At 40.8% G+C, this 27,305-nt stretch overlaps 1 protein-coding gene and 2 long non-coding RNA genes across 4 annotated transcripts; 1 reads left to right on the plus strand and 2 right to left on the minus strand.

The window, feature by feature from the left end:
* Window positions 1–592: 592 nt before the first annotated feature.
* LOC113616074 (uncharacterized) lies at window positions 593–10,997 on the minus strand. The gene is made up of 4 exons (XR_003431216.1): window positions 9,916–10,997; window positions 8,423–8,453; window positions 3,503–3,653; window positions 593–2,791 (listed from the first exon to the last, which is right to left on the minus strand). It is a non-coding gene; the product is annotated as an uncharacterized LOC113616074 (long non-coding RNA).
* Window positions 10,911–24,005, plus strand: PPIC (peptidylprolyl isomerase C). Of its 2 annotated transcripts, none has more exons than XM_027099247.1 (5): window positions 10,911–11,109; window positions 17,404–17,517; window positions 17,975–18,068; window positions 20,921–21,105; window positions 22,715–22,827. In XM_027099247.1, exons 1-5 carry the CDS (start codon window positions 10,993–10,995, stop codon window positions 22,775–22,777), a joined length of 573 nt encoding a protein of 190 aa, XP_026955048.1. In that variant the 5' UTR covers window positions 10,911–10,992; the 3' UTR covers window positions 22,778–22,827. The 2 variants fall into 2 exon arrangements, with proteins under 2 accessions (XP_026955048.1, XP_026955040.1); XM_027099239.1 differs by having other exon boundaries at window positions 10,915–11,109; window positions 22,759–24,005.
* On the minus strand, window positions 18,144–22,811 carry LOC113616071 (uncharacterized). The gene is made up of 3 exons (XR_003431213.1): window positions 22,699–22,811; window positions 19,375–19,475; window positions 18,144–18,579 (listed from the first exon to the last, which is right to left on the minus strand). It is a non-coding gene; the product is annotated as an uncharacterized LOC113616071 (long non-coding RNA).
* Window positions 24,006–27,305: the final 3,300 nt, after the last annotated feature.

Raw genomic sequence — 27,305 nt, forward strand, 5'->3', positions numbered from 1 at the left:
ACTACCTCTGGATGAGATGAGCCCCAAAGTCACACTAAAAAACGGAGTGCCTCCTGGGATGTGGGCGTGGGGGAGGGGCAGGGGGACAGGATCTGTTGTCACTAAACAATCCATCACACACAGGAGGTAAATTCAGAACTGACACAATAATTAAGGATTCAGTGATGATACAGAAATTCCAAGTTCAATACCAATCTTCTTAACAAGGCAAACACAACCATCATTGTGATTAATAATTTCCCGCTGTTTTTCTTGAAATTCAGAAAAATTGAAAAACGATTTTTGCACTACTGTAGTTGAAGGCAGAACTTTTCAGTAACCACTTCATGATGAAATGAATAAGCTCCTTAGGTTTTTTAAATTGTAGCTTAAAAGTAATCCACTCATAACAGAAATATTACCTTCAAAAGGCCCCTCCAGGGCTTCCCTGGTGGCACAGTGGTTGAGAGTCTGCCTGCCGGTGCAGGGGACACGGGTTCGTGCCCCGGTCCGGGAAGATCCCACATGCCGCGGAGTGGCTGGGCCCATAAGCCATGGCCGCTGAGCCTGCACGTCCGGAGCCTGTGCTCCGCAATGGGAGAGGCCGCAACAGTGAGAGGCCCGCGTACCGCAAAAAAAAAAAAAAAAAAAGCCCCTCCAAGCCCCAAGAGTCTAGAATTCCAGGACCTACATTAAGCCTCAAAGGACTCTATTGGCTCCTGTTACTGAAAATGTCATAGTTTTCAAGTGTCTCTGGCATGCTCCCTCATTGAATGAAATCTTAGGGGCTTTTCAGATCATTCAAATGAGCTTATGATGGGCCCCTCGTAGAAAGAGAGGTAAAAATCCTCCCTTCTCCCTTATTTCAAAACTTTCACCTGGCTTATGCTTGCGAACAGACTGAGTGTGGCCACCCCTGATGGGAAGTGCCCTCCTGGCAGCCCTGAGGGGCCGCTCCCCTTCAGGCTACTGGTGACAGAGCCAGCCCTGCACAGAGTTGTTTCCCTTCCCCAGCCATCACCATTCTTATCTGTCCAGTTGAGAGGCGCTGGATTAAAGCTGGGCCTGGTCGGGGGCAGCAGCACAGAGGGAGTGCTGAGGTTTGCAAGGAGCTGGTATCATCCCGAGAGCAGGTGAGCGCACAGGGCTTACCTGAGAAATGCATGACTCTCCACACCTGTGCCTGCCTGGGCTGGGGATTCTTTTTCCTTCTTCCCACTTTCTTTTCAAATTCGATTTTCAGTTGGTATTTTGAAAATGACTGTGCCGTGGTTACAAGATTCAAAAATCTTTTCTTTTGAACAATGTTTTTGTTGTGGCAGGAGAGACAATATTTAACAGTTTTTCATTTCTGTAAACCATCTCATGTCTTCCAAAAACGTGTTTTAAACTTATAACTTACAGATCATCATAAAAGACATCCCAGAGACCATTCTATTAATTGAACTCAATGAAAAAATAAAATGCAAAGTTGGATGAGCAGAATAACCAAAAGGCTGAAAGGAAAAACAACAAAGCATTAAAGGTATTTATTTGGGGAGATTAGGACTTTGATGATTTTTTCCTTCTCTTTTCTTGAATTTTAACATTTTTATTGTAAAAATAAATTTGTACATACAGGAATTTTACCACATGTTTAGGGAGCAATTAAGAATTTTGTTTTCACTCCCAAAATAATACATTAGCTTGTTTGTATAGATTGATGTGAAAACAGTGGCTTGCCGTTTATTTTATATTTGACTCTAATTTTATGGCCAGGGATTAGCCCCACGACAGCAAATACAGGCTAGATTTACAATGTCAGTGTCTTTCTTCTCCAAGGAAAGCATATTAAACTCCCACTCTGGTGCCGGGGCCATCTCAACCTGAAAGCTCAGTAAGTAGCCTTTAGACTTACCTTCAAATAGAAACAAACAAACTGAACAAGAAGAGAAGGAATGTTGTCTGCAACAATTTCAAATATGTACTACCAGCTTTCTTTTTTGAGCAGTGCTCTTGACCAGAAATCCTAGGAGAGACTGGCTTATCAGTTGATGGAAGAAAGATATTCAAGGAGAAATCCATGCAGACACTGTTAGCCAGTGACCAGCACTGAACGCACAAAATGATAAGAATGCCAGTGTTTAAAAGAGCTGGAACTTTTTGAAACAGAGTAGTACATGGACTTTGTCAATCTGATGTTTTAACGAGGAAATAGATGCCACCATTTTACTTTGTCAACTTTCTTTTTTGGTGGGGGGGATGATGTTGTTTCTGAAGATACTAATTATATCTCAAGTTGCAGCCAAGGAAAAGTTGCCCTCTAGACTACAGTTGCTACCAGCGCTTGGGCTCATAACTGGGTATTTTTGTGAAACAGTAGTGCTGGAAGTCTTTTAACGTCACTTAAAAATACAAATATTTTAAGCTTTCCCAAATTTCCAATTTTTAAAGAAAAATCATTAAGGCAATTTCTATCCCCAAGAATGCAAATGACAGAGAAGTATTTAAAGTGAGATTTCTCTCTTCTACAATAGTAAGGTTTCCTTTAATACAGTGAGGTATCGTTAAACCAATAAATGAGAGTCAATTTGTATATTTTACCTTTTAAATTAAGCATAATAGATGGTATGATTCAGTCCCACAAAACATGTTTTGAAGTAGATAAATCTGCTTGTAGTAACTTCACAAATTTTCCTTTGACTTTGGATTTATTATTTCAACTGTCTCTGGTGAGGGCATTTCATATGCTTATAAATCTCTTTCATTTCTTTTTTGTGCTTTAGTGCTTCATGTTAATGGACTCCATAACTGTTACATAAGACACATCTATCTGCAAAGGTTTAGGAACAAACATTTATACCAAGACTGTAAAAGTTGGCAGCCTTGGTGAATAGTAAATAACAGTGAATAAGAGCGAACATAAATATGCAGATCAATTAAATAACAGATTGCCTCCAAAGAATTTTTTAAAACGTTGCCTGTCGAGGTAGACACATCCAGCACTCAGGTCAATGCAGGATGAAGTAGGAATCATTAGGGTTTCTAGCATTCAACTTTAGTTCTCTCAAGTAAATAGATTTTCCCTAATTTTTGGAATATAATCAGTGTTTAATCAATCTATTTCACTTTAAGTTGCAAGAATCATATTCACTGGCTCTCCACTTCTCCTCCCTTCCCAGTCATCATACTCAAACCCAACTATGCTTCTATGTTCCCTAAAGTAACCATTTTTGACCACTGACTTTAAGTTAGATAATTGTGAAATTTCACACTCGAAATTCATAGAAACAGGCATATTAGAGTTTCAGATGAACTTCAATTCCTCAGTCTTATCTGTTCCTAACAACCTTAGCTCACACGGTTAAAGGGGATATTGTAAGCAAGTGTCTTGCACATAGCAGGAACTCAATGAAGGTGAGATTTCCCTTCTGCAGTCTTGCTCAGTGGGTTGAATCTCCACCTCATACTCTCAGGGACATTGATTGGCATGAAAGAAAAGTCACTTTACATAGTTTAAACCCATTTCATATACTCATCCTACCTTTGAAGATCCTTGAGAGCAGGAAACATGCATCTTCGAATCTTCATTTTTGTACCCCAGTTCCTAGCATGTGTAAGTGTCAACAAAAGTCAGTGCTACTGCTTCTCTTCTGGTTGGCGAAGGAGGTCTGGGAGGGTGCGAATGGGGCATCCTGGTTAGCAAATAAAGGCAAGATTACTTTTTTACTCCTTTAAGACTTTTTCACTGAAGTTTGGCATGGGCAGTCCACTAAGGGAGAACCTTTGAGTAAATATGTAGCTCTAGAAAAAAACGTGCTATGCACATTAAAGATGGAGAGAGCCCCCGTAATTTCATTCCAATACTGAGTCCTAGCCAGACCCCAGTGCCTCTCTGTGATCTAAGGTGACTGCACCCTCATCTTAACACTTGAAAGAAGTTTTCCAGGCAAAAACTCACCATTCAAATGCTATAGTCAACAAAAGCCTTAGGCATTTATTTGCTAAACATGAATTTAATTTAGCAAAGTTTCATTGTAGTTTGAGGGAAGGTAATATTTGACTCAACTAAGGCATTATTTACAAATGAGGAAAAAAGTTAACACAGTGGACAAAACATAAAGGGTTGAATGACACTGAAAGGTAGCTTTGAGAGCCACATTTATGTTAAAAGCAGCAGAAATGTAAAACTTCCTTATGATATACTAGAAAAAAACCTAAATATGATAAAACTGTAGTCTCTAGTACTCATAAATCATTAGTAAGCACTCTTTAAGTTAGATGATTGTGAAATTTCACACTCGAAAGCACTCTTTCTTTGTGATGAATCAAAACTACAACAAAAGTGGCAAGCTATAAATATATACCTCCACTGTTTATTTTGCCACTACAAAAGATAACTGCCAACAGACTGGCTAATCCCTTTTATAATCCATACATGCAATACATAATGTATACATTTTATATTAATCTTACATTTTATCAGTAATTTTAATTATACAATTTACACTATGATTATATCACACAAGTGCTCTTGAAACATGTGAAAGAGACCATAAAGAATGCACACAAATGAAAGTAACTGTATTTTGTAGTAACACTGATTGTAAGTGACTTTTGCATAGTTAATGACTGAGAGTTTTCTAAAGCTGGTAAGAGACATCAAGTCACAGAATTAAGAAGGCTTATGCATGCCAAGCAGGATAAGTAAAAAGAAATCTACGCTTAAGCAAATTCTAGTATAACTGCTTTAAAAATCGAATATAGAGAGAAAAATATTAAAATCATCCAGATTTTGAAAAGATAGATTACTTCCAAAGGAGTAATAGCAGATTTCTCAGTAGAGATAATGGAAACTAGAAGTCAAAAGAAATGGCATATGCAAACTGCTGAAAGGAAATAATTTTATACCGAACAAAAATATCCTTCAGGAATGACATTTCCAGATAAAAATAAAATAACTTCTCATCAGCAGACTAGCACTTCAGGAAATACCAAATGGAGTTGTTCAAGCAGGAGAAAAATGGTCAGTGTATAAAGTTAGATATACAGGAAGTAATGAAGAGCAAAGATAATATAAATGTGCGGATAAATCTAAATGTGTAAGATTTTATTAGGCAATACTGATTTTTATGTGTTGTGGGGGTAAAAATACAATACATGACAAGACCTGCATACAATTGCAGAGAAGGCAAATGGAAGTAAAGTGTCCTGAGGGTTTACATTATCCAGAAAGAGAGTAAGACTAACAGGTAACACTAGGCTTTGAAAAATCAAGACTGCATGTTGTAATCTCTAGTAAAACTACCGAAACAGTATTAAAAGGATGAGTAAATGTCAGACTAGTAGAGGAGGAATAGAGAATACTAACATCTGTTCCATCAGCTCAGAGTAAGCCAAGAAGAGAGAGAAAGAGGAACATAAAATAGGGTACCAACAGAAATAAAATATGAAGACATTAGATTTAAATACAAACATGTTAAGTAAATACATTAAGTGTAAACAGGCTACGTATTCTACGTAAGATAAAGATGACCAAACTTCATTAGAAAAACAATTTATGCTATTTACAAGAAATATATTAAGCTATAAGGACAGATAGATTGAAAGTAGAATCATAGGAAAAGATAAAGCAGGCATTCTGTAGCCAAAAGAAAGATGGTGAGTTATAGCACTATCAGACTTTAAGGCAAAAAACATTACTAGAAAGAGCAACACTTCATAATTACAAAAAAAATTCAATTTATTGAAAAATAATATTGGATTTTTTTGCACTCAATAAAGTTGCCTAAAACACATAAAGAAAAATTTACAGATCTATGAGGAGAAATAGACTATCTGCAGTCATAATGAGAGATTTTAATGTACTCCTATGGTAACTTTTATAACCCTTATAACACGCAGATAAAAAGTCAGTAAGGATAGAGGTGAAATGCAGGATTGACAAACTTGATCTAATACATAGAATATTGAGTCCAGCAAGGACAGAATGCACTTAATATATGGGAAACAGTTTCCCCCACAAAATCGACTAGATCCAATGTCATAAACCAACTCTCCATATGTTTTAAAAGAATGAGATAATAAAAAGTATATTTTCTCACCACAATACAACTAAGCTAGAAATCACTAACAAAAAGATTTTTAAAATGTTATGTTGTAGAAATAAAGTACTATACTTCTAAGTAACATGGCTTTTTTCTAAAGTGTAAATTAGAAAATACTTTTAACTGAATGATAATGAAAATACTACATATCAAAACTTTAGATGTGGAAAGCATCTAAAGTTGTGCTTCTTATGGGGAACTTTATCATTTTAATTGCACATAGAGCAATAAAAGAAGAAAGGCTAAAAAAATTGATGAATTGAGGAAAGTAAGTCAGACAAAGACAAGTACTATATGATCTCTTACAGGTGGTATCTTAAAAAAAAAAAGCAAGCAAACAAACAAACAAAAACAACTAAGCTCATACAGAGAAGAGATGGTGACTGTCAGAGGTGGCAGTTAGGGATGGGAGAAATGGGTATCTATTTTTTTGGTTTTATTTTTAGTTTAAATAAATTGAAAAAAATAACCTAAGTTCTTTGTGTCTTAGTTTTCAGGATTCTTTCTTCTCAGGAATGTTGTTATTCATGGATTAATAAAAAGAAGAATTTGGCTTACACAACAGTGAGAGCTAAAATACTTGCCCCTGACACACACACCTATTAGAATGGCTAAAATCCAAAACACTGACAACACCAAATGCTGACAAGGATGTGGAAGAACAGGAACACTCACTTATTGCTGGTGGAAATGCATAATGGTACAGCCACTATGGAAGACAGTTTGGCAGTTTCTTACAAAATGAAACATACTCTTACCGTATGATCCAGGTATCACTCTAAGAGGTATTTACCCAAAGGAGTTGAAAACTTATACCTACACAAAAACCTGTGCACAGAGTTAATAGCATCTTTATTCATAATTCCATAACTTGGAAGCAGTAGGTGAATGCATAAACAGTGGTACACCATACCATGGAGTGTTATTCAGCAATAAAAACAAATGAGTTATTAAGCCATTAAATGACATGGAGGAAATATAAATGCATACTGCTAACTGCAAAAAAAAGAGTCTACTTCAAGGACATAGAAAATAATAGGAAATTAAACTCAAAGAAAGAGAAGGAAGGAAATAAAGTTAAGAACATAAACTAATGAAATAAAATCAAACCAAACATAATCATCAGCTCCATTGATGGAGCTGTTGAAGAAAAAAGAAAAATAAATAGCCAATGTCAGGAATGAAAAAAGAAGACCTGACTATAAGTTCTGCAGACCTACAAAATTATAAAAAGATACATTAAATAACTTTATGTAAGTAAATTTTAAAATATAAATGAAGCAAATTCCTCAAAATATAAATGTAAAAACTGACAGACGAATAGAAAATTTAAATAATCCTTCAACCATTAAAAAAATTAAACCTATAATTTAAAACTTTACAATAAAGAAAACTCTGGGCACAGATGGCTTGTAAGAAACATTCAAGGAAGAAATAAGGGCAATCTTTCACAAGTCTTTTCAGAGAACAGGAAAAATACCTACCATTTGCCGATTCATGTTAAGGTGCTAGAATAACCCTGATTAAAAAAAAAAAGTACTGACAGGAAATTCCAAAAAAGAAATTTTAAAGTTGGTCTGATTTGTGAATATAGATGCAAATATCCTGAACTTAAGAATAACAAACTTACCCATTAACATAAAATTGGAATGTTGGTGATTTGCTTGGTCTGAACTGGAAAGCCAGAATCAATTTATTTACTGTTTTTGTTTTCCTGAACTTCATTTCAGAAGTAATGCCTTTTTTCAGTTCTTGTTAAGTTTGTTTTATATATATATATATATATATATATATATATATATATATATAGCAATAGAAAAAAAGGTCAATACATGTTGGGCGTATTCCAGAAAGCAAGGATAGGTTAAGATTTAAAAATCAATGCAATTCACCACATTTACAGATTAAGGAAATATCACCTGATTATTTTGGTTGATTTCAATACATGATGTTGATTTAATTCATGATAAAACCTCTTAACAAACTAGGACTAAGAAAGGAATTTTCTTAAGTCAAAAAAGAGTATCCCCACCCAAAAGAACATTCAGCAAATATCAGACTTAATGATAAAATATTGAAAGCTTTCCTTCTGGCATTAGGACGGACAAGTTTATTATTAGTTTCCTAGGGTCTTCACATGGTGTCTTCCTCTGTGTGTGTCTTTGTCACTCCTCTTTTTACAAGGACACCAGTCGTATTGCAGTAGGGCCAACCTACTCCAGTACGATCTCATCTTAACTTGATTACATCTGCAAAAAACCCTATTTGGAAATAGGATCACATTCACATATACTGGGGTTTAGGACTTCAACGTACACTTTTGGGGGCAAAATTTAATCCAAAAAACAAGGACTCACCCTATTGTCACTTCTTTTTGTACTGAAGGTCCTGGCCGTGCAATAAGGCAAGAAAAAGAAATAAAAGGTATAAAGATTAGAAAGGAAGAAGTAAAACTGTCATTATTCATGAATAATATAGTTGTCTCTGTAGAAAATCCTAAATAATTCACAGATAAAATATTAGAATTAATAAGTTTAACAAACTGGTCTATTCAAGATTAATAAACAAAATTTATTTTACTATGATGTAATACCAAAAAACAAAAATAAATGTTTAAAAAGATATAATTTATAATAGCAAAAAAACAAAACAAAACCAAAAACCAAACACCTTGAAATCAATCTAACATGTGTAAGACATTATGAAATCTTACTGAGAGAAATTAAAGAAGATCTAAATAAATACAGGAATATGACACATTCATGAACTGGAAGACTCAATGTTACAAATATGCCAAGTCTTTCCAAAATGATGTATACATGCAATGCAATTCCAATCAAAATCCCAGTGGGATTTGGAAACTGACAAGCTGATATGAACTCAAGTTTATATGAACACAGAAAGCATCAAGAATAGCCAAAAATCTGTTGTACAAAGTGCTGAGACTTGTACTAGTAAAATTGAAGACTTACAATAAGGCTATTTTCATTAAGACAATGTGGTATTGGCACAAAGATAGACAAACATGCCAATGGGACAGAAAAGAGGGCCCACAAACAGACCCATGCATGTAGGGACACTTGTTCCATGACAGAAGTAGCATTACAGAGCAGTAAGTAAAGAAAACACTTTTCAATAAATTATGCTGAGACAAGTGGAATTCATATGGAAAAAAAAATTCGACCCCTAGCTTGTGCTGTGAACCAAAATAGCTACACCCAAAAACGTGGATGAATTTCACAAACAAATTTGAGCAAAAGAATACATAAGATTCCATTCACACAAAGTTAAAACAAAACTAAATCATATTGGAAGAAGTCAGGATTGTGGTTAATTTAGGGAGAAAAAAGTGTTAGTAGTTGCGAGTGGGTACAAGAGGAGTTTCTAGAGAGCTGGTGAATATTTCATTTCTTTAGATGGGTGGGGTTCTAGCTGCATTTGCTTTGTGATAATTCATTGATTTGTACATTTACATTTTGTGCACTTTTCTTTATTTGTATTAATCTTCCCAATAAAATTTTTAAAAAGTAGACACATTCACTCACTGAACAAATATTTATTGAGAAATCACTATACACCAGACATTGTACTAGATCTGAATCAAAAGGAATAAATATAGGCATAAGCCCTGTGATACCCTTAGCTTGCTACGAAAGGGGGACTCCCTCTTTATGTGGGGTGAAGGTGATAAGGAAAGGCATTAGATCCTTCACTGGGCTGAAACATCAAAATAGTTCAGAAGTGTTCTGTCCAGCCCTCAAAAGTGGTGGTTACTCTTTGTATACACTGGAAGGTTCCAGGGTAATTTGAGATCTACACTTAGTTATATATAGGAATCCTATCTGCTTACCTAAGTAAAATCTTGCCTCGAAAGTCATGGCACTAGCCCCTAAGAAAACCAAGAGAATACTATTATTAATTTGCAGTTAATTTTGGCACTATTACACTAAAATAAAAAAAGTTCTTTGAAGTTCTAATGCAAAAAGCATTGAGTTTTAAAACAACATTGTCCTGATTATAAAATACATGCTCAATGTAGAACATCTGGGATATCAGAAAATTACAAAGAAAACAAAAATCCATTTTTCTATCACCATAGCTACTGTAAATGTTTTGGTACATTTCTTTCCATTTTTAAAATGCCTTTATACATTTATTTTCACAGTTGACATCCGAATTTCTACGTGATTTTGCAAACTGAGCTTTCCATTTAAAAATATGAGCATTTCCCCATGTCATTAAATAACTTTCCTAAACATAATTCTTAAGTTTGTAAAAATTATATCCCCAACTTGAAACATCTCAATGAGAGGTCATTCATCATGTGTAATCGAGTCGAAACATCCGGGGTCCCAGAGTTCTGAGAGGCGTCCAAAACTTAGCTAAAGCCTCTGATGGAACATTGGAACCTGGCAGGCGCGGCGGAGGCTGCTCCAAGGGCAGCTGCGGTCACAGACCGGGACCCGTCCGCAGAGTCCCCAGCCCTAAGGCGCGTAAGTTGCCAGGAGGACCCGGAGCCCGGAGAGTCCTCGACTTTCCATCAGGTTTAATACGCGTCTACGCTGTAAGTTCCTGGCGATACCCCAGCGCACACCCCTCAGCTCCCGGGTCCGGGCCGAGCCCGCAGCACCCGAGCAGCGCTGGCTCGCTCCGGATCCCGGAGCCCAGAGCAGCCTCTGGGTGGCTGGATTCGGCTGCGCCCTCCGTGGCGCGCCACTCCCGAGTCCTTAGCTCGGGTCGCTGGGCTGAACTTGGGAGGAGGCGCCCTCGGTTCCGGGCCTGCCCAGACTGCCCCATCCCCATCCCCCCCGCCCCCCCCCCCCGCCCCGAACCGGGAGCGCGCAGGCGCAGCCGGCCGAGAGTTCCACCAGCGGTACCGGAGCCTGCGGTTGCGCCCGAGGCGCTGCCCCCGCTGCCACCCCTCACGATGGGCCCGGGTCCCCGGCTGCTGCTACCTCTGGTGCTTTGCGTGGGGCTCAGCGCTCTCGTACCTCCTGCGGGAGCGTCAGGCGTCCGCAAGCGAGGCCCCTCGGTGACGGCCAAGGTGACTGGGCGGCGGGCAGCAGTTTCCCCTCGTGCTGGCCGAGGGGATGGGAGAGCTTTGGGGACTGGAACCTCAGGGTCAGGGGCGGCGAGGAGGGGGCTTCCCGGGCGCAGAGGACGGGAGGCGGCCGGGGGGCTAGGTGGCAGGAGGCTGCCCGCGCGCGGGGGCCCGCGCTCTCCCGGGAGACTGTGGGGGCGCTGGGCCCCCGCCGCCGGCTGTCTGAACTTTGCCTGGGAGTTGGGAGAAGCTTCCGGAACCGGCGGGCCCTTTCTTCAGGAAGGAGACCGCCGAGTACTTCCTTCGCCTTGGCGGGGACTAGGGAATAGAAGCAGGAAGAATGCGGGAGGGACGGGGACTGGCGGAGGAGACGCGTTGCGAGCGGAGGGGTTGCAGCTGGGCCGCCCGCCGCGGGTGTCACCTGACCTGGCAGATCCCAGGTCCAGCCCCTGTCGCGGTGGGGTCGGGGCAGGCATTACGTGGCCTTGCTGAAACCAAGGGCTATCCTCCTTTTCCAGTATTTAGGAACGACCGTCCTCCCCGGGGAGGGAGAGGTGCGCTTTTCAGACTCTGGCGGCTGGTGGGTGGACCCCAGGGCTTGGGGACGGTGCTAGCAAGGCACAGGCGGCTCCAGTATAACTGAGGCCAGCCTTTTGATCACGATTGGGGGGTGGGGTGGGGGGACATCTGCCATAGACTGTGTCTTTACAGCTTCAGGTCCTTCCCCACCATATTTAGCCAAGGTTAAAGGATAATGGGAGGGTGCAGGGAGAGATAGAGGGAGGGAGGGAGGGGATGATTTGGGGCCCTTGATGACCACTTCTATAAAACCCAGTGGCAGGGGTGTCTTGGAATCTGGAAGGAGGGGCAGCTGCAGGTGGTCTTAACAATCGGTCCGGTGTCTGCCAGTAGAAATGATACTGTTGGATGCTTAAATCCTCTACCACACACCCCACCCGAGGAGGGGGGAGGACAAGGGGCGGGGGAGGTTCCGCCCAACATCTGACGTAGCCTAAGAGTGAACAGAAAGGCCGTGCTGCGGAGTATGTGCGGTGATAAACTGAGCTTGCTGGCTTTGAGCACTGATTCTCCTCCCAGCCCCTTGATCTTTGGGGCTTATCTAGCTTTGGGAAACGGCTTATACAAAGCCACATAGCTGAAGGGGGGGAAGTGGGGGGGTGTTCTTCCAATCTGCAGATACTATTTGGGTCTCATGGGATAAGACTTAAACATAAAATTCATGAAGTTGAAATGATGAAGGAAATAAACCCGGAAATAGATTGGGTGACATTTAAAAATACCTGAAGGGTAAGAAAAAAAAAAAAAGCCTGGCAAAGACTTAGGAGGCAAAGGGAACTGCATATGCAAGGCCTCCAGACAGAAAAGTATGTTCAGAGGATGGAGAAGGGATGGTGTGGCTTCAGCCCAGGGATGAGAGGGGGAGTGGCTTGAGATGAGGTTCTGGGTGAGCAGCAGCAAGATCAGGTAGTGCCTTCCGGGCCACAGTTCGGAGTATGGGTTTTAAGGCAATTATTCTCATAATTTGAGGTCTTATTCTAAGTGCAGTTATAGCTGCTGAATGGTTTTAAGCATGGGATTGACATGATCTCATATATGCTTTTAAACAATTACTGTGGTTGTTCAGTGGAGAGTGAACTGGGAGGTCTTCAGGGCTCCAGGTCAGAATCTGGATGGTGGTGGCTTGGATTAGGGGGGGTAATGGTGGAAATGGGGAGCCAGGGAGGGACTAGAAATCGACTTTTGAAGTGTAACTAACAGGACTTGCTGACTGTTTAGATAAGGGTGGGAGAAAGGGAGTAGGACTGTCAGATGAAATACAGGATGCCCAGTGAGATGTGAATTTCAGATATGCAACGAATAATTTGTTACTGTGAGAACGTCACCTATAGTATTTGGGAACAGGCTTACCTGGGAAGCTTTTAGACCTACCAGTGCAGAGACTACCCCAGAGCAAGTAATCAGTAATCACAGTCTCTGGGAGTGTGGAGCTGCGGTTGGGAACCTCGAGGAGAGGGGAGGAAGCTGGTGGCTGCAAGAGGGGAAGAGTTGGGGCATCTTAGCCCCAAGTCCAGGGTGCTGTCACTGAGGGAGTTTTCAGGACTCTACTTTTGGAACAGTCACTCAATCTATCTCCTTTTTTCCCACCCCATTTGTCATTACGTTCTAAAAACTGTGTAGGCATGTCCTTCCACAGTTTCAACTCTGTTGAATTACTTTTTCAGTGGACATTTTAAAACAACTAATCTATTGGAAAGTGGAAACATTAAAAAATGATTTCTCTGAGTGTGGAAAAGTAGATTAATTAGCCATCACTCTAGTTTATTGTTTCCCCCAGCAGTCTTTACCTTTTCCTCTGATTTTGTTTAAAAACAGGAATCTGTAAATGAGAGGTGTGAAGTGCTATTCCCCCCAGGGCCCTTTAATGGCACTCACCTTGTCCATGAATCCTGCTGCCAGCTGGACACCTCAGCCTCCTGCCCATCCGTGGAGCCTCGGGTTTGGGCTCCAGCTCGCTGGTCTCAAAATCCACCGAATTAGTGTTTGCAGCCCTGCACTTTCCAGCAGATGCCATGGGCTCTGTGCAGGGTCAGACACCGAGACTGCAGAAAATACTGCTGCCATCTTTCCAGCTGCACTCACGTCACACTTTGCTGGCACTTCCCGCAGCTCTTGGAGTGGCCAAGAGGCTTCAGCTGGGGTAACAACAAGTTACCTAATGTCTGAGGCTCCTCCTCTGTTCCATTTCTATTTCCTCCGTAAGTGGAAAGAGAAATAATACCTACCTGCAGGGTTTTGCATATTAGATGTGATAAAGCACGTAAAATGCTTAGCCCTGATTGAAGTTCCTGATTAAAGAGGTCAATTGTTAGTGTTATTTGTGTTATGTTATTAATCCTCCTGTGGCAGTGCAGCCCTGAGAGGAATCATCATCTGGGTACAGATGACGAACAGGAGCTCAGAGCTGCCCAAGGTCCCACGGCCAGTTAGTGCTGGAGCTGGTTTGAGAACAGTTTCCTGGACCTCACAGCTCGTGTCCTTGGTGTCTTCCCCAGTTACTTTGGAAATGGAAGCAGGATTAACCCTACAGGGTTTGGGCCAGGCTATGTGAGTGCCTCTTGCCTCTTCCCCTGTCTCTCCCCACCTCCAGTGACCTGTAATTTTTTTAAAAAGTAAATTTATTTACTTATTTATTTTTGGCTGCGTTGGGTCTTCGTCGATGCGCGTGGGCTTTCTCTAGTTGCAGCGAGCAGGGGCTACTCTTCATTACAGTGTGCGGGCTTCTCATTGCAGTGGCTTCTCTTGTTGTGGAGCACAGACTCTGGGCACGTGGGCTTCCATAGTTGTGGCACATGGGCTCAGTAGTCGTGGCTTGCGGGCTCTAGAGCACAGGCTCAGTGACGCACGGACTTAGTTGCTCTGTGGCATGTGGGATCTTCCCGGACCAGGGCTCGAACCCGTGTCCCCTGTGTTGGAGGATTCTTAACCACTGCACCACCAGGGAAGTCCCCCCGTAATTTTCAAATGACTTTCAAGGGCAGCCTCAAGGGAAAAAAGGAGTGACTGAGGGGCCAGCTCCTGAAGTGCAACATGGAATTCAAGTGCCACCTTTTCCAGGAAGCCTGCCCAGATTTCCACAGATAATCATCACTCTAACCGTGACATTTTATCTGTACATATCTTCTCGTGAAACCTGACTTCCCATTATATTATAGCGAGTATCTATATGCTTTCTCTTCTGTGGGACAGTAAGCTCCAGGAGGGTAGGGACTTTGCAGCCCCACCCCTTGTCTAGCACGGGGCCTGTTCCCAAGGACACGCAGCAAAGTCACAGACAATATCAGGGTGAGAGGGTTTGCCTGGCAGCCACCCTGGGCCCACCTTCACCCTCTGTCTAGGTGTGTGTGCGCCCTGGTCCTCATTTAGTATCAACTGGCATTGAACTATTTAGGATTTTTTGAGTACCTGCGTGAGCTGACACTGCAGAGCACTGGGAATCTAAAAACACCGTTTCTACCCCTTAAGGGTTCCCTGCCTAGACAGAGCCATATTCATCATAAATCGCAGTCCAAGTGAACGCAGCCTCAAATTGAAATTTTGTCTTTCATGCTCCTAGTGTTGCCTAACAAAAGCTGGATCTCTTAGCTGGCATCCTTCCTTTGCCTCTGGAACTGGTGAGAGTCTCCCTTCCCAGCCGGTTGCGGTCAGAAGGGCTGTGTTGCTTCTCTGCACATGGATCACTTTTCCTGACTCAGTGCTTTGGTCCCAGAAAGAACTGCCCATCCTTGTCCCTGGAGGCTGCTCTCCTCCTTCCAGGCCTGCCTCCCATCACACCTTTGCCAGGATGCCTTCCTTCAGCCTTATGGGCCATTTGTAACCTGGGGCCTTGTGCTATGGTTGTTCGTTTACTTGGCCTGTTTACATAAGCTCCCTTAGGACAGGGACTCCCTCCAGTAGCTTGTACCCTCACGCTGCCTTCTGCATGGATCTTTGACAAGTACTTGTTGACAATAAGATTTGATTTCATCATTTCCATTAGAGTTAGGGAAACTCTGCTATATTTTCTTGCCATCACGCATGAAGTTGAAGGATGCTGTGGTTTGGAAAAAAATCATATTAATATGTGTGCTAGGCTGCGTGTAAGAAAATAAGATTTTTACTGAAGTTATGCTGGGTGACAGACACTTTTGCTTCATCTTCTTATGCTGCCCTCCCATATTTGATTCTCTTTGCTGTTGAAGTGTTCACAGGCTTTATTTCCTCTTCTTTATTTTAAAAGTCTGATAGGCTTTTCTAGTGTCTTATAGGGTGCTTCTTTACGATTACATACCCAATTCTTGTCCCAGTGCTGCTTCATTATTGCCTGTTATTGAATTTACTCCTTGGTTCAGAAATCCCTTTGGAGAACCTGCTTCTCTTTGATCCCAGCTCTGCATGCTGGGCTCCTGTGGGTGTTAATGCAGCTTCCTGAATTGTCCTACTCCACTGCACTGCCCATTCTCAAGAGCACCGTCTTCTGTGCATTCTATGAAGTTTTACCATATAAATAATAATACAGTCTTTGCTGCTTTGGCCATGTAAAATTGCAAAATACCACATCATCCTGTGACAGACGTCCTGACGTATTGACAGAAGCTCTTGTCTTGAACTAAAGCTTGACAGTCTTTACTTCGTGATTTTTCTAAACTGTACGACATCTTTTGTCTTTGACAACCCTTCTTATATTTTTTAAAGCCATCTCTTGAATGTCTTTTTTACCCATTCAAACAGTACATTGGTTCGTATAATCTAAACTCGCTAATAGAATGCCCTTTGACTCCATGGCCTTTTCAAGCATTCTATCTCAGAATCATCTCAACACAGTGATTTGTGAAGCAAGATGTATGTAATTTCATTTCAGATGAAACAGTTAAAAAAAAGTCCAAGAGAGATTTAAAGTTTATCTGCAAAAAAAAGTGACTCATTTCTGGATGTGTGCTTGCTCTTTTCTGTTCTAAACTGTTGTGACAGAGTAAGGACACGTTGTACATGTGCAGCTTTGGGGACATGATGACTGAATTTGGTGTCTGAGTTTACAGGGTAAATGGTTCTGTCAGGACCTGAGTGTAATGTTTGTTGTATTTTGGGTGCAGCTGTGGCCCTGGTGCCTTAGTGTGTCTGGACGTGAGTGGCAGGCCTTCTGGAGGAGTGTTGTGTGTTGTGATAATCTTTCACGGTCCCCTTGACAGCAGATGTCTACTGAGAACTCACTGGGAATTTAGCACTGCTCGAAGTTATGTAAAAATAAATCTGGATGGTTAGACTGTTTCTCCTCACCATTTTTTTTCCTCCTGCCAAGACTGGAGAGCATTACCTCTCAGGAGACCAACAGTCTCCACTCTAACCCGTGTCTGCAGAGCTAGGAAACGGGAGGCCAGAGCAGTGCTGGTCTGGGTTGTGGAGGGGAGAGGAATTCTTGAAGACATTACTGGCTGACTCTGACAGTATTGAGTCCAACTTTAAACCCAGTTTCTAGTACAGTGCCTGGCCTAGAGGTGGTGCTCCGTAACTGTTTGGTGAATGAATGTTTGTGAGTGAAATGCACCCACAAGATGGTTTCAGAGCTCCTTTAATTTATATCATGCTCCTTCATAAAATAGCTCCTTCGTGCTCCTTTATAAAATACTGGTGGGCAGGGCCCTTGCATGGGGATCAGTTCTCAGATTATCATGTTCCCTTACCTTGTATTGTGGCTTTTTCACATTATAACCTTCTGCTCTGCCTTTCAACCACATGCAGGTCTTCTTTGATGTGAGGATTGGAGATAAAGATGTTGGCAGAATTGTGATTGGCCTCTTTGGAAAAGTTGTGCCCAAGACTGTGGAAAATTTTATCGCTCTGGCAACAGGAGAGGTATGTCTCAGTTTTATTCCCTTTAACTGGGCAGAAGTAGATCTTCCTTCTTTTAAGCCAAACGTAAAGATGTATTCTGGGAAAATAAGTATTAAATTAGTAGATGAGATGAACTTGAGACATCTAACAATATTTTACTTTATTTTCCTAGAAAATCGCTATTCTTCAAGCCTTCAGTTTCCTCAGGGTTCTAGAAACTGACAGGAAACTGTCATCAAAAATGCAGACTTCTCTCTTTTTACTTGTGCAGGTTAATACTTTACCTCTATAGTTTATGTGTTTACTTTTCAGTCAGCTAATGATAAATTTCTATCAGTAAATTATTGCAGGCACCTAATCTAGTTCTGTAGATATTTTGTGTAATTTTCTCATTTTGTCATTTCCAGATAAACACTGGGGTTTATCTTACAGTATGGGTTATATCTACTTGTGTATTCAATTGACATAATCTCTTTAGAAAGGATATGGATATAGAGGAAGCAAATTTCATCGCGTCATCAAAGATTTCATGATTCAAGGAGGAGACTTCACCAGTGGAGATGGCACTGGCGGTAATGTTGTCTAACATTTTTCCTTTCCTGCTTACCCAGGTGAAACCTAAGATTAAGATGATGTATTTACCCAGCATATTGAATTCCCAGATTTAAGGAACAAAGTCATAAAGACAACCAGACTAATTTTTCAAGAAGGATTGAGTTGGGGTGGGGGTGCCGTATCTAACAAAATCTTGGTAGGTGTGAATGAGTGAGGCCTCCTAATTTGTAACAGTATTGCTTTGGTGTTCATTATCTTTCCATAGTGGAGGTATATTCATTTAGTAGGCTGTTTTGCAGTGCTTAAAATCCTAGACTTCTGGTATGTAGCAATACAGAAAGATGTCTGTCATAGCAAGGAAACGTAGACTGAAAAACTGTACCCTGGGGTGGCAGCCAGCTGCAGATGTGCACGTTGGTGGAGGGGGTCTGGGGACATCACGCCAGAATGACGAGGCTGGTATTTAGGTGGCAGGATTATAGGTGAATGTACCTCCTTCTTTCAAAATTCTTTCATTTTAATTGTCAGCTTTTTCAACAATAAAAAAATTAAGTAATAGACAACTTGTCAAAATTACAGTATACATTAATTTTTATCAACAAAGTTAGAATTCTATAAAGTACAAATAATTCAATTTATAGAGTTTAAGTATCTCTGAGCTTATTGTTTCTCATTGAGGATTCCAGCTACCCAGCTCCCTGGACTATTTTTCCCCAGAAATGTAGTGAATTCCTGAACACACACACAGTATATAACCACACAGAATTTAAATTTACTTCAGGTTTAAGATTTTTAATTCAGCAAATACTGGTTTTGGTGGATACTAAATTGCTAACTTTTTCAAGAAACAAGCCATTTTCAAGCACTATTGTTCATTTTATGTTTATTGCAATTTTTTAAATAACAAAATGGCTGCCATTAAATGTTTGGATTTGCCAGACACTTCAGGAGGATTACTTTTAGTCCCTGCAGAAATGCTGCCAGGTATGGGAATGTAGAATGGAGCACAGGAACATGTTCAGGTTACTTGGTTTCATGGGGTTGGTGAGGATGCTCAGGGTAGCAACCCCAGCTGCTGCAGAGCTGGGTCTCAGTGGAAAAGCCTGCAGCTCCAGTACGGGTCCCCTCAGGACTGGCACCCCACCGCCCTGCCTGGGGCCCAGCAAGAATGGTGATGGAGTTCTACTGTGTCCTCTTTTCTGTGTCCCTCTCTCTCTCTGCTTTCCCTGCTCTGTGTGTGTGTATGGGTTCACATGAGATTTGTAGATAGGACCTTTTGGATCATTTAAACTTTGCTACCAGCCCACCTCATATGTCACTTACCAACCAGCTATAAATGGCTTGCCTTTGGTATCCACTTCTGGTCCTTCTAACTGAGCCAGGATTTTTTTTTTCTGGGTAAGATGAATTATATTTGATCTAGTCTACAAAAAAAAAAAAAAAAAAGTCAGGTTTCCTTAAATTATTAAATATTGTATTAATTACTCAGATAAGTATAAAATAAGACAATTACAAAGGAGTGAAGTTGTTAAAATATCTAGTTATTCATTCAAAAGCCATATATTGCAAGATGTAAACCTTAAGAAGGAAAATAATTAGGATTCACAGAATGTCCTTAATAATTCCTCTACTGCAACACTTTGTAGATATTGTGTTTTAAAAGTTAACTACATTAGCTGTGAAGAAGTTTTGGTTGTATATAAATGAAGAAAAACGCCTTATGTGAGACCCAAGTCTTAAGGAAGTAGAATTTTTGCCTGGTCCTTCACAAGTACTGCATAGTAAGAAAGGAGATGACACAAGAGCTAACTGAGCCAGGACTTTAAGGCTGGCCACCAATGGATAAGGAGCCCTGCAGCGGAGGAGGTGGGTGTGACAGTCACTCAGGGTGTTAGGGGATGGAGCAGATACTTTTCATGGTCTGTACTGTTGTTTTATAGGAAAAATGTGTTCTGCTCTCCCTGCTGCTGTGCTTGATCTCCAGCCCCCATGCCTGCCTTTGGTTCTTCCGTCCAAGGTTGGCTCCCTGGGTGCTCTCAGTTGCTGTGATCCTCTGTATCCTGATGAGCCCTGAAGTCATCAAGCCTAATGACTTCCAGGCTTGCGCTGTTCTCAGTGCTGAGGTTCTTCATGCTTAGGGAACCAGAGTTAGAGCCAGAAGGTCAAGTTCTACTCTGCTGTTTTCAAGTTTGATAACCTCTGTTTCCCATTCAAAATGGGAATGAGAAAACCTATTCTACAGGATTGTTGTGAGAATTTACTAAGGGTGTATATTAAGTGCGTATTGTACTCTGGTTGGCTGCAGAGGTAGGAGTGATCCAGGGCAAGTGACCTGAACCTCAGGACAGAGGTGGAGCCACTAGATTCGCTTATCCACCTTTCCATTGGGCTTCACAATGTCATCCTGCCCTTCAGTTCCTTCTCGTTTCAGAGTGAAATCACTGACTTGCTTGTTCAGGGTTTGGGTCTTGGTTTGAGGCCAGAGGGCATCCTTCCATCTTGTGTCATACTTAAGGCTTTTGTTTATTTGTTTTGGTCCCTGATGCCCTGTTTCCTTAAGGAGCTAATTTTTTTTTTTTAAATTTTTTTGGCTGTGCTGCGTGGCATGCAGGATCCTAGTTCCCCAGCCAGGGATCTAACCCATGCCCCCTGCAGTGGAAGCATGGGATCTTAACTACTGGACCTCCAGGGAAGTCCCCGTTAATTTTATCCTCTGCTTTATTTCTCCTTATATTTGACCATCTTTTCCCCATCCCCACCTCCTACAGGGTTCTATTAACCAATCTACTCAAACCTTATATTCCCCTTTGAAGAATTTACTTTCATAGAACATCTGTTGTCTCTCCCCTTTTTGTTTTGTCTCACTCAGGTATAAGCATTTATGGTGAGACATTTCCAGATGAGAACTTCAAACTGAAGCATTATGGCATTGGGTGGGTCAGCATGGCCAATGCTGGGCCTGACACCAATGGCTCTCAGTTCTTTATCACCTTGACCAAGCCCACCTGGTTGGATGGCAAACATGTGGTATTTGGAAAAGTCATTGATGGAATGGTAACTTGATGTATTATTTTTTCTCATTCAAAGATTTATAATGAGAGTACTCTTAGTGATTTAATCTCCAAACGTGCTTGTTAGAGAGCCATAATTATATGCTGACTGGCCTTTTCAAAGGTGAATAAATTATATATGGTGTGGTATTTTTAATTGTTAGGAGCATTGGGGCAGAAGCTGGGGACTTGACAGGGAGAAGTTGAGTACTTAATTCATCTCACACTTGAAATAAGTGGAAACTCTTTTTAAAGTAACCAGATAAAATCCCACATGTACATACAATGAAATATTATTCAGCCTTAAAAAGGAAGGAGATCCTGTCACATGCTACAACATGAATAAACCTTTGGAATGTTAAAGAAAACAAGCCAGTCACAAAAAGGCTGTATGAGTCCATTCAAATGAGGTATCTAATGTAGTCAAATACATGGGAACATAAAGCAGGATGGTGGTTGCCAGGGGCTGGGGGGATGAGGAAATCGGGAGCTCGTTTCAGTGGGTATCTCTATAGATCTTCAGTTTTATAAGATGAAAAAGTTCTGAAGTTTAGTTGCACAATAGTATGAATATGCTTAAACTAATGAACTGTACACTTAGAAATGGATAAGACGGCAAATTTTATGTTATGTGTTTCTTACCACAATTCAAAATAAAATATTTTTAAAAGCCCTGAGCCCCATGTGGTTTATTTTTAAAACTCCTGAGCCTCCAGAGGTGGGCCCGCGAATAAGCGTGTTAAAAAATTGTGGTAACATGTACACAACATAGAAATTTCCATTTTAACCATGAAATAAGCAGTTTTTAAAGTGCCACAGGTAGTTCGGATGTGTAGCTGCTGCTTTAGGTACACGTGTGCACATATGAACCCACACACACAATCTATTTAGAAATATATATTATTGATATTATTAGAAGAATGCTGGTCATTTATCTTAAATTAACCTAAGTCAGCCAGAGACTGGATTAGCTGACACCATGTCCAAAGCGCTCAGAGACTTTGTTGCTATTTTTGTCTCAACGCTGTTTGGGAAACTCATCAGAAGTCCACTTGCCTAGTCCTGGCCCAGTATGTGACATAAATTAGTCCATGAGCTTGTGAAGCCTTCCGGAGTAGAGAAAGGGGCCTTTTACACGACTGTGGGGTTGGGGTTACATTAGTATCAGACTCAACCTGTAGATTACTGGCTGGGGTCGGCTTTAAAATGGACAAACCCAAAACTAACTCCACTACTAAACTGCTTTCTGGCTCATTTTCTTATGCCTAGACCTCTTATAGAGTGGAGCTGAAACTGTCTCAAATTCCACGTTAACTCTTAAGTTGGGTTGTAACAAGTGAATAGAAATACTTTTTATTAGCACTAGATGTTTGCAAAAATATCTAATTTTTTTAGAATATAAAATGCTAATAAAAAGAAGAGAGGAAATTCACAAATATGCTCTCTGATTAGCAAGCTAGTGGGTAAATTTTATTCTGTTATATATAAATTTCCTGACTAAATTTTCCATAGTTATCTTGCATGGTTTTTGTAATTATAGAAAAAGCAAAAACAACTTATTTCCCACTAGGGCTTTCAGACTTCACATTGATTTTACCTCTTGATCACCACAGTTGCTGGTCAGAAGTGATCCATGGGTCTACTTTTCTCTCACCAGACAGTGGTCCACTCCATAGAACTGCAGGCAACTGATGGGCATGACCGTCCACTCACCAACTGCTCCATCATCAACAGTGGCAAGATAGATGTGAAAACGCCCTTTGTGGTAGAGGTCGCTGACTGGTGATACAATGGGCAGAAAACAAAGAAGAACACACTCTGCCAGGGGTGTGTGTGTGTGTGTGTGTGTGTCTGTGTGTTGATTCTTAAAAGTTACTGTTTTGCTTTGTTTTTTAACTTTATTCTGTTTTCTACCCCAGATCACAGGAAGGTTATAGAAAGCAACCACTCAAAGTTTAGTTAGCATGAATTTTGGTAAATCACTTGTTGAGGGACTTTGCACTTAAAAGACATATCCCTTTCCTCCAATGGTGCTGTTTTTAAATTAGAAAACTTTGTATTGGCTATTTTCTTTTGAAGAACACAGTCATTTCTTTGCTGGATTCATTGTGACCCCCAGATTCAGTGATGCTGAAGATTTGTCTGAAAAAAGATGGGAACAAGAAGTTTATTACTTTGTATTCAAACAGAAATTCTTTTCAGGTAAAGGGAGATTTGATTAGTATTATCTGATATATGTCACAGGGACTTCTACCTAATGAAAGGTGCTTTGGTATTCTCTATATTAAATACTTTTTATGTAGATCAATTATTTTTGCAAGACTTTCTTTTAACCTGAAGTGCTTTAAAACAAAATATACAAAATATATGCATTTTAATGTTAATAATGAAAGATTAGCAAAGGTTCTATAAGTCAAAATATTAGCACAGCTGGATCATTTGGGATGGGAATGCACAGAAAGGATGCCTGTCCATATCCCAAATACTTGAGCTGATTATTCACTAATTTTTACTCTGTGTAACATGTTTAGAAATTTCCCTTGAGTCCAGTTGCAACAAAAAGGAGTCTTTCTTCACTTACATAGTGGGGATGAAGATTCGGGCTGTACTTAAACTAGATGGGAAAGTAAAATCTTATTGGTGGGGCCTTGTTGTAACATACCTGGCTGTACCAGAATGTGCCTGATCTCTGTTCAAATGGGAGTGGTAGTTGTTAAATGGCCCCATTGCTTCTCCCCAAAATTACATCTCTTGAGCTGTAGTCTAAGAAAACCGCTTCAATGAGAGATGAGGTGAAATGAGCATTCTTACTGCTGATAGGGGTGTTAATTGCTACAGTCCTCCTGAAGAGCATTTTGTTATTTTTTTCCAAAAAACTTCATTAAAGGCCTTTGATATGCCAGGTACCAGTTTTTGAGTTTGGGGAATACAGCAGTGGACAGCGAGAAAAAGGCATCATGGAACTTACATTCTAGTGATGAAGACAGAATAAATGAGGTAACAAATAAAAGGGTGTTGACACTATAAAGAAAACACCAGGTTTGCTGGAAAGGCCCAGGTGCGGGTGAGGGAGAGGGGCGCTGTTTGGGTGGTCTCATGGGGGGACATTTGAGCTGAGCTCTGAGGAGAGAGAAGAGGCGGCTGTCAGGCCAGACCTGTGATCCAGGCCTTCCAGGCAGAGAGGGGAGAGATAACACGAGGGTCCTGAGGTGGAATGTGTGGATTCCAGGGCAGAAGAGAAAGCCAGTGTGCTGCAGCCTGAGAGGTCAGAGAGTAAGGCTGATAATGGAGCATTTGGGGCCTGGGGTGCCAGGGCAGAGCTCTTCTTTTATTCCCAGTACAGTGGGGAGCTATCGGGTTTAAGTTGTGGGGGGGCATGATATGATCTGCATGTGAGACTATTTTGTCTACTACGAGGAGGAGTTTTATAGGGGGTTGAAGTACATACCAGGAAACTCAAAACATTCGTATCCTTTGGAATCCCACTCCTGGGACTTTGCTGTAGACGGTGATCTGAACTTGAAAGTGTGACAATGCTGTGGACGGTCTGACAACCAGTCCCCCTTGGTCCGGAGATGGCCACCTGTTTTCTTTGAGGAATCACACCATCCTTTCAGACACCTCTTATCCTTAGGGTGGGCTGACCCTACAGATGGGTACATGCCTGGCCTGGCAAACTCATTCATTAACTCACTTGATAAATACTAGATGCTGGAGAGAGCTGCAAACGAAACTGCCAGCCCTCGTGGTTCCCATGGAAGGAGACAAATAATTCGCACATATACCATGTGAATATATAACAGAACATCAGGTAGTCATAAGTCCACAAAGAGAAACAGGGAGAGAGACTAGAGAGTGAAGAGGGGATCAGGGCAGTCCCTGAGTAGGGCCTGAAGGAAGTGAGAGGGCAGCAAACCATGGGGACATTGGGGGAAGAGTGAGCAAGGCAGAGGGGACAAGAGTAGTGGCCCCGGATGAAGGGCAGACTGGTGGGCTCAAGAAACAGCAAAGGGTCCAGGTGTGCAGAGTGAGGGCAGTGGAGGAGTCAGATGGGAGAGGTGGGAAAGGGAGCAGGGGGTCCTATAGGCCAGTCGGAACATTCCCTTGTCCTGGCCCCAGTGACAGGCTCAGAGTTACATGTTTGACCCCAGTCATATTAGTGAGCTTCAACTGTGGGAGTTCTGCTGGGAGAAATGCTAGGACAGAGCTGCTGTTTCTTATGGGAAGAGGTAAAGGAGCAGGCGTGAGAATGAAATCAGCACAAAGGGAAGCTGGTCCAGGAGATGGAAGATGGATTCCTGAAGACACTGCTGAGCCCCTAAGTCTAGCCATGCCTGAAGCCAATCTCTACCCCTAGCTTTTTAATTACCCAAGCTAATACAGTTCCTCTTTTGCTTAAGCCAGGGTGAATTGATTTCTTGTGACTTACAGCCTAAAGTCTTTGTCTAATACAGCAATATTGGAAAAGTTTTACGTATAAAGATGTGAACTGCAGAATTGTTTATGATTGCAAAATACTGGAAGGAACTTGAATGTCCCAAAATGGTTATAAAGGAGTAGTATGCATTCATTAAGACTGATGCTACAAAAGTTAGAGTACCGTGTTATAAAGAAAAAAGTAGAAATTCTGTATGCAGCACGATCTCAATTATGTAAATACATTCTCATAAAGCAAAATCAACAAAATGTAGATTGACATAAAAACAAATGCAAATGGTGGGATTTTTAAAACTCATGTTTATATTTTCTTTACTTTTTGTCTTCGAATTTTTCTCTAGAGTGTATTTCTTTATAATACAATACTTGGGAAAAAACTTATTAAAATTTTTTTTAAAGGTAACACAGGAGGAAATTGGAAACAAATGTCCTCATATATATAAAGTGCCTTAAGTCTCAAATGTCAGAAAGCACATACTGCTACGCCCCCATGAATAAGGATATGTACTTTCTACCATATTTGCCATCTAGCTTTTTCATGAGTATGAACATAATGAGATCTCTCTTGTGATAAAGCAAAAATTGGTTCATTTTGGAAGTGCTGAAATTCTGAGACCACTAGTGCACAGGTAGCAAACTGTCAGGGTGTCTGTTATCCCAGATGATCTATGAGCTAACGTCACCCCCCCTGCTAAAAGCAGTTTATCCTGAGGGTCAGGCTGTATACTAAAAACATCAGCAAACTGATAACTACATATAAACTACTGCTTCATAACAAGGTCTATGTTTTCTGCAAAGGCTTTTGAAATAAACAGCTCGCTATTTAGCCAATCATGCTGCTAAAAGGACACAAACGTAGCCAAGGGTGTGTGTGGAATCACAGGAAAATTACACTGGCTGCTACCACCGCCATGCCCACATTATTATAATTCAGTCTTGAATCACTTTAATAAACAATTTAAACATTTTGGTATCCTTAGCCACAAGTTGTTTAATTCCAAGTGCTATTTAGCAATTTTCTGGAATATCAGATAAGAATTTAGTAAAATTTATTCTTGGGTCAGATTAATTAGAATGACACTTGCAAAATGATTGACTGCTCCATTTCTGATGAGTTTTTAGAACTCATCAACCTCATTTTTTAGTTCAGCTGTTTTGAATTACATAAAACGAAAATATGGCAAGGATTTTATAGCAGGAAAAGGATTTGTTTTTGTTTTTCAAAATTCCTATAATTCAGGCAGCTGAAGAAATCTTTGATCTCGAAGGCTTAGAAATTCAAAGCCCCTCAAAGCACTTTTTTTTTTTTTTAAGAAAAAGTAAAAACAGTATTTGTAATGGAAAATTTTGGTGCTGTTAAGTACATAACGGCTTTTACTTGTCTGCAGTTCATCTCTTGGACTTGATTTTGGCCAAGTCTAAGTGTTAGGTGTGATACAACATCACCTGCTTGGAGATTCGCTAGTGTTACTGATATTCTAGAGTGATGGAAAAACAACTGGCACTGATGCAGAATTAGAGTGACTAGTCACAGAAGTCCCATCTGGGGGGAAAAAGAAGTCCATCTGACACATAGTAAGAGTCAAAACAAAATGCATTACAAAATCCATAAATGGAATTGTAAGCCCATCACTAGTTTCATCACAATGCTTGGGAGTCACAAATTTGGAGGATTTGGAAGGGACTCAACATGCCAATATCCCTTCTATTGCCTACTTCTAAAGTTTTATTAGGAGTCATGTAAGTTTCCACATCCATTACTTTTTC

This window comes from Aethalodelphis obliquidens, unplaced genomic scaffold, assembly GCF_003676395.1.
Source record: "Aethalodelphis obliquidens isolate GAN/ISIS:26980383/991018 unplaced genomic scaffold, ASM367639v1 scaffold4, whole genome shotgun sequence".
Classification (NCBI taxonomy): Eukaryota; Metazoa; Chordata; class Mammalia; order Artiodactyla; family Delphinidae; genus Aethalodelphis; species Aethalodelphis obliquidens.

Excerpts from the sequence above, each read along its gene's own strand:
- PPIC (XM_027099239.1), top strand. The coding sequence starts at position 10,993 with ATGGGCCCGGGTCCCCGGCTGCTGCTACCTCTGGTGCTTTGCGTGGGG. Across the intron at positions 17,518-17,974 it reads TCGCTCTGGCAACAGGAGAG|AAAGGATATGGATATAGAGG; the intron begins GTATGTCTCAGT and ends TAATCTCTTTAG. Across the intron at positions 21,106-22,758 it reads GAAAAGTCATTGATGGAATG|ACAGTGGTCCACTCCATAGA; the intron begins GTAACTTGATGT and ends TTCTCTCACCAG.